The sequence below is a fragment of the Python bivittatus genome, unplaced genomic scaffold (assembly GCF_059951505.1).
Source record: "Python bivittatus isolate LINGU-HERP-01145 unplaced genomic scaffold, Pbiv_v1 ctg000180_np1212, whole genome shotgun sequence".
NCBI classification, from domain to species: Eukaryota; Metazoa; Chordata; class Lepidosauria; order Squamata; family Pythonidae; genus Python; species Python bivittatus.
Window position 1 is genome coordinate 1,083,073 of NW_028277047.1, and position 13,807 is coordinate 1,096,879.

Sequence of the window (13,807 nt, forward strand, 5' to 3'; positions counted from 1 at the left end):
TGAAATGGACGACAAGACCGTCCTGGGAAGAGCCGCACGATCTTTAGGGCCTGATGGAGACCACCAGCAGGAAAGTGACCACCTGCCGTCGCCGGGAAAAGAGCCGAACCGGATGGCACTTTAAATAAATTTAAAATCGTGAAGGAGGAAGGTGCCTGAGCCTTAATAGGAGCGCTGTCCTGCTTTCCGCATCATGAAAAACGGCACCTGCTTCTTCCTGCAAATTAAGTGCTGCTAATGGCCCGGCGTGGGCACGCCGGATTTTTGTTTCTCCTGGTCGGTTGGCCGTCTCCATCATGAATATTCTGACACGGAGGCCGCTTTGCTTTCTGACCCCTTTCAAATAAGGTCCAGGAGGGGAGTCAGGAAATAAGCGGGCAGCCCGAAGATGCTCGAGAAGGGAGGGGAGGTCAAGGAGGGCAGCAGGGGGATATTCAGGACGCAAAATTAGCCATCGGTTGATCTCTGCACGGGGGAAATTTGTGCTCATTTCGGATTGCTGTCTGTCCGTCCTGCGGCGGCTTACAAAAAAGACGGAGGAGTCCTGGTCAAGAAACCTGGGTTAAAAACCGGTCCTGCTTGCAAGAGGAGCTCTGGTTGACTCAGAAACCTGCTTGAAACCAGGAGAGAGCGGGGTGGTCTCAGTCCTTTACGCTTCATGCATCTCGTTGTTGGGGTGGGGGGCTTGGCTAAACCCACCTGCGCCGAGCGATGTTTGGTGCCAAGACTTTAGAAGGACAGGGCCCGCTTTGGGACGGTTTGCAGAAGGTCTGCTCCAAAGGTTAGGGCTTTCCTCCTTCCTCCATGGCGGAAGGGAACGGAGGGTCCCATTCTGGGCGTTCCTCCCCCTCCCCTCCCCTCCCCCTCTTTCCCCAACTTGGGGCCACTAGATGGCGGTGCATCCTCATTTGGGATCACGCAGGACAGGTGGCAGAATGAAACAAAGGAACCAGAAGTTCTTGGAGGCAGCCTTGACCGTCCTCCTCAAGGTCCTTCTGGAGTTTTCAGGGAGTCTGGCTGAAGAAGGGGTCCGCCCTCGCTGAGAACCCGGGCTAAAATTACAGGAAGGTCGTAACTCCAGAGCAGGATCCAGAATTGGTCCCTTCTCCTTTGGCCATTTTAACGCCTGCCTGGCTGAAGTGCTTCTCTTCCATCTTTGGTGCAAGAAAGGGGGAAGTTCGGTGCCTCGGCCATTACGCTTTGGTGCAAGTGACGGCCGAGGACGGGGTGGACCCAGAGGAAGGGGACCTTCCTTCCTCCATCCATTTGTCCAGACTCCGCCGCCGGGCGTTCATGAAGAAGTTGCTGACGGTGGACAGCTCCAGGCCGAGCTGTTGGGCGATGGTGATCTGAAGGTCCTTGGAAGGGCGTTGGTTCTCGTGAAAGATGGCGTGCAGGGTGCGGCGCTGGATGTCTGTGAAGACCAGCCGGTGGCGTTTCGGGACGTGGTTGCGGTCAACTTTGCTTTGGTCTTGCTCTTTTCTTTTGCAGGCTGGGGGAGACGGGCGGGGGTGGGAACGACAAGAAGCCGTTAGTCATACAGCATCTATCCCCGGGGGCAGAAAACACCTGCTTCTGAATCAGGAAATGAGCGCTAATGGCACTGTGGACAGCCTTCTCACCTTGGCAGATGATCGGCTGGCATCTCTGCCCCGTGCTCTGTTGCTGCTGCTGTTTTTCCTGCTTGGCATGCAGAAGCCCTAGTTCAATCCCCCTGTGCTGATTAGAGGGGATGAGACTAGCTGGAAACGTCGGTGGAGCCCACCCTGGAAGAACTGATGACCGTTCCCATGTTCCTCACCTACACTTGGCATTCAGAGTTTTGCTCCCTCCCCAAGGATCCTGGATGTTCAATTGAATGGGAAGTAAGGCCAGGGCTCCTCTTGCTCTATCGCCCCGGGCGTTCCGATAGACTGCCCCTCTCGATGGAGGCTTCATGGAGGAAAAGAGGCGTCCGGAGATCACCTTCCCTCCCAGCCTCCATCCCGTCTCCTTTCTATAGCTATCTAAACCTGTAAGGTCAAAGGCCATGTTGCCACTTAGATTAAAGCCCAGGAGTGAAATTAAAAACCTGGTGCACCCAGGGAGAAGGTTTCCGCATTAGCAGAAGGTGAAGGAGCTGGGTTTGGGGTCAAATCCACAGAATTTCCACTTCTTTAAGCTTCTAAAAGAGTTTTTTTTTTTTTTTTTAAATACACGGGCAGCTTTGCCATTGGGGCAGATCTTAGGTCACCCCAGATTGCCTAGGCCAGTGTCGTCCAAACTTGGCCACTTTAAGATGAGTGGACTTCAGCATGGCTGGCTGGGGAATTCTGGGAGTTGAAGTCCACTCAAAGTGGCCAAGTTTGGACGACACTGGCCTAGGCTATTGCGTTTTAATTGCCAGCTGGTGAGTTTTGGACTTTCTGGCCCAAATTAATTTGGCTGGTGTGGAAATACATAGAGATATTGGAACTAACATTCATTGAGGTGGCTCTTTGGGAAGATGGAGGTTCATAGAGAACATTATTCCTTCTCTCTGACCCCGCTGATTTGGGCTTGCAATACCGCATCGCACGAGGCCGGCTAAAACTTAACCATTTTGTAGGATAGGATGTTGCAACCACAGACCTTGATCACAGCTTAGCGCAGCGGCCGAACCAGGCTGTGTGTCTGTTCAACGTGTGTGTCTGTGTGTCTGCTACGGTTCCTGTTCTGCTTTCCGCCCTTGGAATGAGCCTAGCTTGAAGCCCCAGAAATCAAAAAATAAAAGTTTGCTCTTTAGCCCGAGGATGACCTTAAAGCACACGACTGCACCGCTCTCTGCTTTTATGCCTTCGTTTAATGGCAGGGCTGGAGGAGGAGAAATAGGGGAGCAAGAAATTTAATGCTAAATCAATACCTCTGGTGACTGAAATCTTCTGTCTCCTTTCTTGCCTCCCAGGCCCTCTGGCTCCTTTGAATGTGGTCGCTTTCTCCAGCGAGAAACCCATTTTGGCATCCTGAGGGAGCCCTGCTTGCTGGGCAGGGCTGCCCCACTGCTTCAAAGGGGAGCCAAAAGTTTGGCTGGGGGAGAAATACGCTCTTTTTACCCGTCCTGAATCCTGCAAATTGAGAAGCTCGCGTGATAGGACTGGGGAACTGAACCTTTGGACGTGGCGGCCAGTTTTTCAGCGGCGCTGCAGAGGGCATTTGGGCAAGAACCAGCAAGCCCTAAACTTGGTACCACCATCTTATCAATGGTGCCATTTTATTTATCTATCTATCTATCTATCTATCTATCTATCTATCTATCTATCTATCTATCTATCTATCTATCTAGACTAACACGGCTCTCCTCCTACGATGCTGAGTTGGAAAATCCAATTCTTTTAACCTGCGTGATGGGTTTATATATTCCAAAAGGGGCAATGCCGTTCAATTAACTAAGAACATACGGTATTTGGATAGTAGCAAAGTGAGCTAAAATGTACAATTAGGCACTTCTAAGACGTCTCCTTCTAAGATGAGACTTAGCAAGGCTATAAACGCTGAAGGAAAAGAAGGCCGTGATTTTGGAATATCGAGAGACACGAAATACGTACTTATAAACAGGGATCTTCTGCATTTTCGGCTGAATCATGGGAACCCTGCTTAGCTTTCCAAAACTAATTGCCAAGGACGGTAACTGGGCCTTCTTGGGCCTGCCGTGATGGTTTGCTTAACCATGGTTTATTGAAATGCCTGAGTTCACACAACATGATCAACCCAACCCAACCAACCACATCAAGGCTTAGAATGGTTGTGTGAAACCTGGTTGCGGCAGGACCACGATCAAATGCTTTCCGTACTGTACAAAGCTTCAGCCTGCCAAATTCTGTGACCGGCCCCAAAATAAATAGGCAATTGTTTTTCTCATCTGTTGCCAAGCCTTGCAGGTCGTTGATGATTTCTCTTGACACACGGCTGGATGCGAACATCAAAATAACGCATAGCGAGGTAAGCCATAGCTAGGGAATGAAGAAACGACTCGCTTGGGTGCATTACGGTGTTAGAACGAGAGGTGATTTTTGCAAACCTAAATTATTGTAAGCAGACTGTGGGTCGCTGTTAAATGTTTAAGGAGCTAAGATTTGATCCCCCAGTGTTAAAATCTGGCATGACAAGTCTTTTGTTTGAACGAGGAAGTTTCCAGGAGAATATCTAAAACTGGCTTAGGAATTGCAACTTTTATAGTGGGGGTCCTGGGAAATAGGGAATACCCAAATTTCAGGGTTAGGGTAATATTCAAAACTGCAACGCAAAGGAAGTGAGAGCAATGCATTTCTTTAATCTGCATCTCTAACAGAGAAAGGACGTTGGAATAAAAGTAGAAATTTGTGCCAAAGGTCTTGGGAGGCGCACATTCCCCCTGCACGTTGTGTTCTTCACAACAGCAACCCCGGCTGTGATTTGGAAGCCCCAACCTCTGCACGGCTTCCTTTGCCCCACAGTTGGCTTTGAAGGGGCGCGATAAGACCGCTGCGTTCCAAAAAACAGCTAAAGCCAGAATTTTAAAAAATAAAGTGGGCAGGATTGGGATAAAAACTAAAATAGATTTAACTTAAGCTTCACGACTAATTCCATCCACATATAATGAGTGGAGTTGTTCCCCGGGGATTTAAGAATTTCCTCTGATTGGGCTGGAAATGATGTTTTGGTCCTAAATGGCTTGGGGGCCATTCTTTAATGTTCCTGCCAGAAGAGACAACACCGTGGGCTGTTCGGTCCTGTTGCCCCTTGCTGTTTGGGTTGACGTTAGACTGCCATAAAACTACTTTCCTTCCCCCCGGGAGTTTCCTGAATAGCTACCGTCCCGCCGTTTTAGGCATTTCTGAACAGTGGCCCGTTTGCAGAAGGCTGAAAGTAGACTGCTTTGGAAAGCCAGGCTGAGCCTCCATGCGTGATCAGAAGGTGGGCCTTTTTGGTGTTGGCACCGGGACGTTTGGGGATTTCTTCTTCCGACGCCACCCCTCTTTTTCCACCTTGATGGGAAGGAAACTCTCAGGCTGGTTTTGCTTAAGGGGTCTGTTTTAATCTGGTTATTGCCTCGTTTTTTTAAAGCACCTCGTCTCTAGCGGAGGGCGATTCCTTTTAATATATATAGATACACACATATGGCCCTGTAGAGAGAGATAACCGCTTGGCTCCTTCTGTTTTCGTCAAGCGGCTTTGCGTTGTCAAACATGGCGTGAATTGAGCCGAAGAGACACCCGACTAACCGATGTTTTTAATCGCCTTTGCGCGTGGACAGTGTTGTGTGGCCGGCTGTCAGGCCAGGGACAGCCTAGAAGGGAATGGGCGTCCGTGTGCCTCAGCCGAAAGAGAAAGGAAAATGCAGATTTTACAGATAATAGGAACCATCGTCCTGCGCCGAAGCGGTGGGGTTTTTCTTCCAAAGTTCTGATCTGCGCTCCTGTCTTGTGGCCGTGAAACGTGACAAGCCTGTTTTGCTCTGCAGCTCTTCCCCAAGCAGCCCCCCCAACGCTCTGCCTTTGCTACACTGCTCTGGCTGCACGCTGATAGAAAATATTGATCAGATCCCTACTCTATAGCTGCAAAGAACAGCCAGTTTTGCGTTAACCCTTGCAGGGCGGGATGGATGGCGAGCTGGAGCTCAGGGAAGCAGAGGCGTGGGGAGGGGAGAATTCCCTTTGGGGTGGCCACGAAGGAGCCCCGCTGCAAAGGCTGGGGAGCAGCTTCTCAAAGCCCCTCGGTGCCAGGCTGGCTCTCTTTCATGCATGATTTGAATCCTTCCTATCCTGGGGTCATCCGACTGAGTCGGCCACTCTGCGTGGGCACTGACCGAATAGATTCTTCTTCGGTGGCAGGAAAGGTGGAAGTCCGAGCCACAGATTGGCTGCTGCTTGGTTCAAAGCAGAAAGCCCTCTGCCATCGGCTTTTCTTGTACTTCAGAGCGTGCCTAAAATTATCTGGTAAATTATGTATTAGGTTTTTCTAGGAGCGTTGAGCCAAAAGGCGCTGGGAAATTCTGTGCCAGGGCGCACCTGCGTTTGCTGATTGCTCAGACCCACGTCTTCGGCCTCGCGTCTTTAAACTCTTGAAGACCCAGGGAGTCGCCACCCTGGGAGTCAAGGTATCTTCCATTATGATTGCTTTCGATTCATCTCAGGCTCCTGGTGTAGTTTTCACTGGGTCTGGACCAAGTTTGGCTGCCTCTAACCCAGGAAACGCCATTCGTTTGCAGAATGCTTCATTTAGGCACAGAAAGAGCACCTGATTCTGATTCAAACAAAAACACCAGGAAATTAAGGATCCTCACTCCTCTCTTCCCCGGCTCAGTTTATTCCTTAAAGAAAAAAAACTTTTCCAGCTGAACGGGCTTCCTGGATAATCCTCCCTTTAGGCAGAACCACGTCCACCTTCAGCCACGTCCTGGTGGCGGCAGAGGTGGTAAAAGATAAAGACGACTTCCGCGTTATTTTTCTTTTTCCTTTTGGTTTGATACAAGCAAGAATTGGGTCAAATGGGTGCTGCAGCAGTCTGGGAATTGAAGCTGTTTCTTCCCCTGGCTTGTGGCGGGGGGGAACCATCTGTGGGGGGAGGCAGGGTTAAAGCCAAGAAGGGGCACTTTGGGGCCAATTGAAACCTCATCTCCCCCCCCCAAAAAATCAATGCTCTGTTTGAAACAGAAGGCCCAAGGGAGCAGCAGAAGGAATTCTGGGGAGTTCACCGCTCGGTAGCTGGTGACTGGCTGTGCTTCAGAAAAATCAATGATACTCTTACACGAAGATCTTCAGTAGGTTGAGGGCAGTCTGGAAGAGAAGGGAGGGTTTGGGTTGCTTCCCCCCCCCACACCCCACTTCTTGCCACGGAGAGGGAAACAAAAGAAACCCCTCGAAACGGAGATGGCGGTCTTGGGAATGGGGGGTTCCGTCCTCCGCCTTAGAGTTGGCTTCTGCTAACCTAGGTGACCCGTGGCCGGCCGCCCACGCTGACCTTCGTGCGCGTTTGCACATTTGCAGCCTGGTTCGAAAGGTAGCCTGGAGCATCCTTGTGCCTGGGTGAGCCCAGCGGTTCTGAAGCAGGCTATCCCCTCCCACCCCCCGCCCCCAATTAATCTCATTAATGGAGCTTTGAATGGCCTCCCCGCCATCCCGTTACGACCCTGCCTTTCCGATTTTACAATCGTCCTCCCTAGAATTTGACCAAAGAGACTAGACTTGGCTCATCCCCCGCGAATTACTCAAAAGCAAGACCCATTCCCCCCCAAAGCGAGCCCGGTCGAAGTCCCTGGAAATCTTCGTTATCTACGCATAACGTAGATATGGCGTGGCAAGGGATGAATGCTGTCCTCAAGTTTCAATTTCAGGAGACGGTTTTAGCTCTTTTAATCCGTGCAAGAGAGCCGTCGCAGGCCCTGCTTTTCCCCCCACGAGGCTAAGCCACCTTTGGGGTGCAGTGCGCTCAACAGTAATTAAAATGGAGGCAGCTCCTGAGGTTTTGGGAACAGACCCACTCAATTGGCATTTTAAATTCAGTCCTGTTGATTGGTTCAGAAGTGGGCAGTGAGCTCGCCATGAGGTCTAGTGGAACTCAGCTCCTATCGCAATATCGTGGTTGGCGCATGACGAGCGTGGCTTTTCCACGTTCAGTGGAAAACAGTCGCGGCTGCTTGCTCTGGACCTCCTCACTCCTTTTTTTTTAGCGAGCGTACCGGCTTATTTTGCCCATTTCTAGAGTAAATCAAGCCAAATGTGTTAAGCTTCCTCTCTTTCACACCGGCGACCCTTAACTCACAAACCAGCCTAGCCGGCTCGATTCCTCCTCTCTCGGAAGGAACCCGGATTAGCATCATGGCCCAGCTCCCCGGATCTGGCCGAGGTGACCCGGACCCGAGTTGCGAGCATCGTGTTTGGTCTTCCCCGTCCGACCTGCGCCGGATGGCGATGCTTCAGGGTTTGTTTCGAAGCTTGACATGAATTGCTCCCAGGCCCCAGCGTTTGTGGAGGCGACAGGGAGGAAAAAGGGGGAATGGGGACGTTGCGTTAAAAAAAAAAATCTAACGGGGGAGTTGTGGGGGGAAAAGCCCCAAATCTACCTACGGGCAGTAGCTTTTTAAAATCCCACCGGAAGTTTTGCAAAAGGCCGGCGTTGGCATTCTTTAAGCTCTTCCCCTTGCTTAAAACCTGGAAAGTTTGACTTGATTTTGGTCTCACTTGGCCAAAGGACGCTAGGACCTTAACGTGAATTTGGAAATAAACTCTAGTGCCTTGGGGTGGGGAGAGGGGGGGAAGTGTGCCTTATTCGGGAAAGGGACAAGCATTTTAAAAAGCACCCCACCCCAGGCCGTGTCTTTTCTTTGGAAGAGGAGTCTAACATACAAGTACAGCCCTCTGCTTTCCCAATCAGAAGCCGGCTGCCCTGGATTCAGTGGGTCTTCCTCGCAGGTCAGGCTGCTCGGGAATCTGCAACTTCCATTACCGCCGGTGCACAATATCACGCCTCTTGAAATCTAATTTTATTGCTTTTTCTAGCCAGTTCTGTAGTAGGACCCTCCGAAAGGAAACCCCCTTCCAAGGGGGGCTTTGGAACTCCTGGCTGCATGAGAGCAGACGGGCATGGGATCTAGTTGATCCACGTGCCTGAATGCCCCAGGCTGCAGGTGGATCCTCTGCCCTCTCTCCAATCTTTGCACATGGACAATGTGGTCTCTGGAGAGGACGGAGGGAGGGGCAACCTTAGATCTGAGCTCCCATCGTATCACCCCCGGCCGAGGATGGCTGGAGCTGTAATGCAACCATCTGGAGCGACCTTTGTGGCCTACGGGGAGGTTCCAAGATCAGGCTGGATCTGGGAGGTCTGAATTCAGATCCGCTAACGCTAACAGGGCGACCTTGGGTCGGGCCCATTCTGCCTTGCAAAGCTGTGGCTGTAAAACAAATTCCAATTTTTTTTTTTTTGAACGAAGTTTTTTAATTGCATTTTCCGCTCTTGCAGGAACTCATCGGGGACGGCTGTTTTTCCCTCACTGCCACAGAGTTCTCAGCCAGCACGACGTCCTTCTCTCCCTCGGAGAGCTCTCTTTGAAGGAATCGGTTAAACGCAAGAGAGCTAAGTGTGACTTCGGTCTGCTTATTTTTAATCTTTTCATTTCCCATCACGTTAAGGTGCATTTCCAGGGATCAGCAGGGCCCCCACTCGGCTTACGGTCCTGCTGTGATCGGAGGGTCACCATGCTGGGAATATGATTAGAATAACCGTGCTGAGGGCTGGGAGTCCTCTGACCCCCGGAATGGGGTTGCGATTTTGCGTCAGTAGGAAAAACGCACGGACCCGCCAGCCTTGGGGGAATACAGACCTAGCCAAGGAGCTGACATCATTTGGTGCCACGGGGCATCCCCTGTCCTGGGTTCAGTGGTACGTGGGCTCTCCGTGGTTTCTATTGTCCTCTTTAAGAAGCTAGCTGGGCTCTAGTAGCTATGAGTTCCCCAAGCTCGTGCTGCAAAGAAAACCTTAAGGCACGGCCCTTTGGCTGGTTTGGCAACCTCCCCCAAATTATGCTGGATAGGAACTGAGGTACAGCACGAGAAACCTCTAATTTGTCATCAGTTCCCGCTTTCCATCTTGCCTCTGGAACGGCTCTTCAGAGATAGACTATTTCCGCACATGGAGGTTTTATTAAGCCAGCTTTAAAACTGCTCGCCTGGGCTTCTTTGCTCAGCTGTTTTTTTTGGGGGGGGGGCTGCTAAAAACTTCAATTCCTTTAGCTTTTTCTCCCTGGAGCTTACGCTGGGAGAAAAAAAAAATCCCGCACGAATTCCAATTTTGGAATTCAGAGGTTTCGTTTCTAAATTGCGTCCGTTTTTATCTATCGTCTTATGGAACGGAAACTTTCCGGAATCCCGATAAACTCAGCAGTGCGGCCTCGAAATGGAAATACTCGAAAAGGAAGACGTCTTAAGTTTAATAGCCGTTGAATGATTTAGAAACTTAAAGCATCTGAACCAGGTTGTAGGCTGAATCTTGCAAATGAATGTCAAGACGATATTTCACGGCCTTTAACTTTTCCCTTCTTATACCACGGTGGAATATTGTCCTTTAGAAACACCGAGAGAACCTTAAACCCAACAGCCTCCATCATTAAGAACACACAAGGGAAAATCTGAATTCCAAACGGGGTTATTGAACCAAATATCACATGCAACGTGGACAGTTTTTTGTTTTTTTAACAACGAAGAAATGCCGAGGAAACATTTACGGGAGGGGGGGCAAATTTAAGCGAAGGACATTTAAGGGAACACTTAGGAAAACAGGTTTAAAAGACGGACGGAGCAAGACAAGAAAAACCAAAACAGATATATCTATAAATAAGCCGTAGGTTTTTTTGCAGACCTGCGTTTTTGCAGACCTGCCTTCTAGACAAGCGATGCTTCTCTGTTTCGAAAAATAGAAAACCCTCATCGATCGAGATCCGTAGGATCTGCGCGTAATGCACCCAAGAAAGAGACTGTTCATTTCAAGACCTAACGATTTCAAGAAATTGCCTTCCCTCCGGTTTTTTTTTTTTAATTCAGTTTGCAAGGGTTAAGTTTGTAAAAAAAAACAAAAAACCCCGAAACAAAACACCCTTCCCTTCTCTCTCTCTCTCTCTGCTTTCTTATGAAGGAGCCCCTGTTTGTCAGCGAGGGGGGAAACTTTTTCACATGGGAACCACCAGCAGCGCTACTGGAATTGTGGGGGGGGGGAGTGAGGGGCTCTGGGGCTGCTCTTTCCATTTTGCCAGTTTGGGGGGGGGGGAGGCTTTGCACGCACCCGTGGGGAGTTTGGTTAAGTGTGCATGGAAGCTTGATGCCCAGCAACTTCTCTGGGTGTGCAGCGCCTGACCTCGGCGTGCTGAGGAAGGGTGGTGAAATGCACACGAAGGTGTTGCATTTAAACATCTTCCACATCCCTGAGCTGAAAAACGTGATCAGGGAAGTCCCTTCCCTTGGTGACGTTCCTGCTCCCCCCACGATGGGCCATCCTTGGGGCTGCCAAACGAAGTCCTCCGCCCTGGGACGGGTCCTCCATGTGGGGTCAAGGAAGTTGCGTACGTTTCAGGGGGAAGGAGGTGCGTTGGGTCTCTGGCTTCGGGTGACGTTTTTTCCCCTGACCTTGACAAAAGGTTGGGAGGTGGGTGGCCTCGTGCAAGGTTGGTGCGAACCTGCGGCGTGTGGGTCGGACTCGCGTCGGGGTTTCGATAACTGCCCACCGCCGTATTGACTTCTCGGAGCCTGTCTGCCCCGCAAGGTTGTGGAAAGGACAAAAGTGGGTCAGGCCTTGGAGGAACATTGGCCTAGATTTTAATTCTGATGCACTAATGCTAGTAGACTAATGTTCATATTGATCCGAGGCTGGAGGAAGACCAGATGTTGGCTTGTTCAAACCCCTGACAAATCCAGCCCTTGAGAAACTCTCTCCCACGCCCCTAATCCTTTTGCATTACCTTCACTTAGGAGTATTTATGAGCAGAGTTTCACGCGTCCCCAGTAAATCTAGCGGCGTGAGCATGCACCAGAAGCCCAAGGTCAGGGCAGCCTAACGCTCGGTCCGTCCACTCAGAAGTCGGGCTCGTGCCTGCCGTGGGTTGGGCGTCTAAGGAAGCAGCTCCAGGTCACAGACCTTGAGACGTCCACCGCATCGGAAACTCCTTGTCTCGTTCCCGCCTTGACCCCCTCGATCCCAGCTAGGAAAATATTATCTTACCTTCTAACCTTAAAGCTGCCATTCTCTGAAATTCGGGCTCTTGAAGCCATCGCCACATCCTTTTGAAGGTCTCCCTCCCGGACTTGAGTTTGCTCCAGGGCTTGGGGTTCCTCAGGAGGTCGGACAGGGTGCCTTGGGAGCGGCAGAGGACACGCTCCGCGAAGATCGCCTGGGGAATGCTGTACCTCTTCAGCTCGGCGATGATACGCTGGGCCACCTCTTTGGTGTTGATCTCCTCCAGCTGACTCGAGAGCACCGTGGTCTGGGTGGCGATGGGGGGGTTGGGCCGAGCGTTCATCTCCGGCCGAGGGTGACCGTAGGTGGTTTGACTCATGGGGTTGGGGGAAGCCATGGTGGTGTTCTGGGTGGGAGACATCTCTCTCTGGAAGTGCTGGTCCATTCGGCCAAACATGGCGGCGGAGTGGCCTTCGAAGCCGTTGCTGATCACCATCTTCTCGTTGCCCAGAGGGGCCACGGAGTGTCCCGGGTAGTTGTGCATGGGAACCAGTTGTGGGCTGGGCAGCGAAGACAAGCTCTGACCCATGCCCAGGTCTTTGTGGTGGTACGGGCTGTAAAAATGCCCGCTGGTGCCCAGCCCCCTGTCTTCCCTCATGAGGGTGAAGCTCCCAATGACGTTGCCCATCGGCAGACACTGGTGGTGGTGGTGGTGGTGGTTCTGATGGTGGAACTTCTCGTGCAGGGGCTGCAGGGGAGTCAGGGTGGTGTAGCTGTTCCCCGCGCCGGCCGTGGGCGAGTCCCCCCCAAAGCCGAGTCCCGGGTGCAGGGTGGTGGCCAAGGTGTGCTCTGCCCGGTGGCATTCGCTGCCTTCCAGCACCGAGGCCACCAAAGAGGGCCTCTGCAGCACCGAATGCAGAGGACGCGAGTCGCTTTGCATGAAATCCTGCTCTTGAACGGCCATCTCCCCACCATTCTCCAAGCTCAACTGGACGTTCATGGTTCCCCCTCCTAGGCTGTCATCTTCTCTGTGGGGCAACCCAGCCTTAATCCCTGGAGCCAATTAGACGGTGGGTCGGGGAAGGTGTTGAGATGGAGAAGAAGTCGGTCCTGGTTGGGAAGCTTAATCTTGGTTGAGGTCCTTCAGGGATAGTTGGGGGACAAAGGAAGAGAGATAAGAAAGAGAAAGACGCAGCCGATCTTCTTCCTCTTCCTCCTCCTCCTCCTCCTCCTCCTCCTCGTCTTGTTCTCATGCATTGAAATTTCATGAGAGAGGCACGGGCCAAACTTCCATTTGGGTCTCTGCCCTCATACAACAGGGAAATGTCTGTTTTGGAAGCCCATCCAAGATACACCTCCTCCTTTCCCAAGCCGTGTGGACTCCAAAGACTCCTTGACCCTGCCCCTCAACTAAGGGGGGGGTCGCTCTGCCCTCCTTTGCATGCAAAATGCCCCCCCCCAGTGGACTGGGTGGGAGAGGAAAGCTCAAGGGACGGACGAGAGGGAGGCGAGAATTTTTGCCATTTTCGATGCGAAAGTCCAAACAATTTCCCACACACACACACACACACACTCCACACCCACAGAGAAAGGAGGCGGCTTACCTATTGTTGCGTGTTGTCCTTTTGGAGGCATGTAGGACTGTTGGGCGAGAGAGAGAGAGAGAGAGGGGGGGGGGTTATTTTCACTCTGGGGCACCTCTTCCACCTCGCTTGCCGGCTCGAAGGGGTGGCTTGAGAAAGAAACCCGACTTCCTGAAGGAGACCTGCAGAAACTCCCTCCCTGGACCCGAGAGAGAGAAGCAGGAGGAGAGAAAGGCGCTTCTCCCCCCAGCCCAGAAGCAGTCCCACTTTCTGAGGTCTTCCCACAACGGGCAGGCGAACGTCTGGGCGGGCGAAGATGCACCAACTCGCAGCCTCTTTCTCCTTCCTCCTCCTCCTCCTCCTGCTGGGGTCCGTTTAATTTTTATTTCTTTAAGTCCGGCCAGCTTGGACTAACCTCCTCTTTGTGTGTGTGTGTGTGTATGTGTGTGTGTGTGGGTGAGTGTGGCAGTCTCAGTCCTCTCCTCTCCATCCCCCCCCACCTTGCTTCTTTCGAGCCCTGAAGGCGCTGGTATCGATTCCACGCAGCCTAAACCCTTTGCTCG

At 51.7% G+C, this 13,807-nt stretch overlaps 1 protein-coding gene across 1 annotated transcript; it reads right to left on the reverse strand.

The window, feature by feature from the left end:
• Nucleotides 1-1,193: 1,193 nt before the first annotated feature.
• On the reverse strand, nt 1,194-12,661 carry LOC103056551 (hepatocyte nuclear factor 6-like). The gene is made up of 2 exons (XM_025166462.1): nt 11,707-12,661; nt 1,194-1,492 (listed from the first exon to the last, which is right to left on the reverse strand). Exons 1-2 carry the CDS (start codon nt 12,659-12,661, stop codon nt 1,194-1,196), a joined length of 1,254 nt encoding a protein of 417 aa, XP_025022230.1.
• Nucleotides 12,662-13,807: the final 1,146 nt, after the last annotated feature.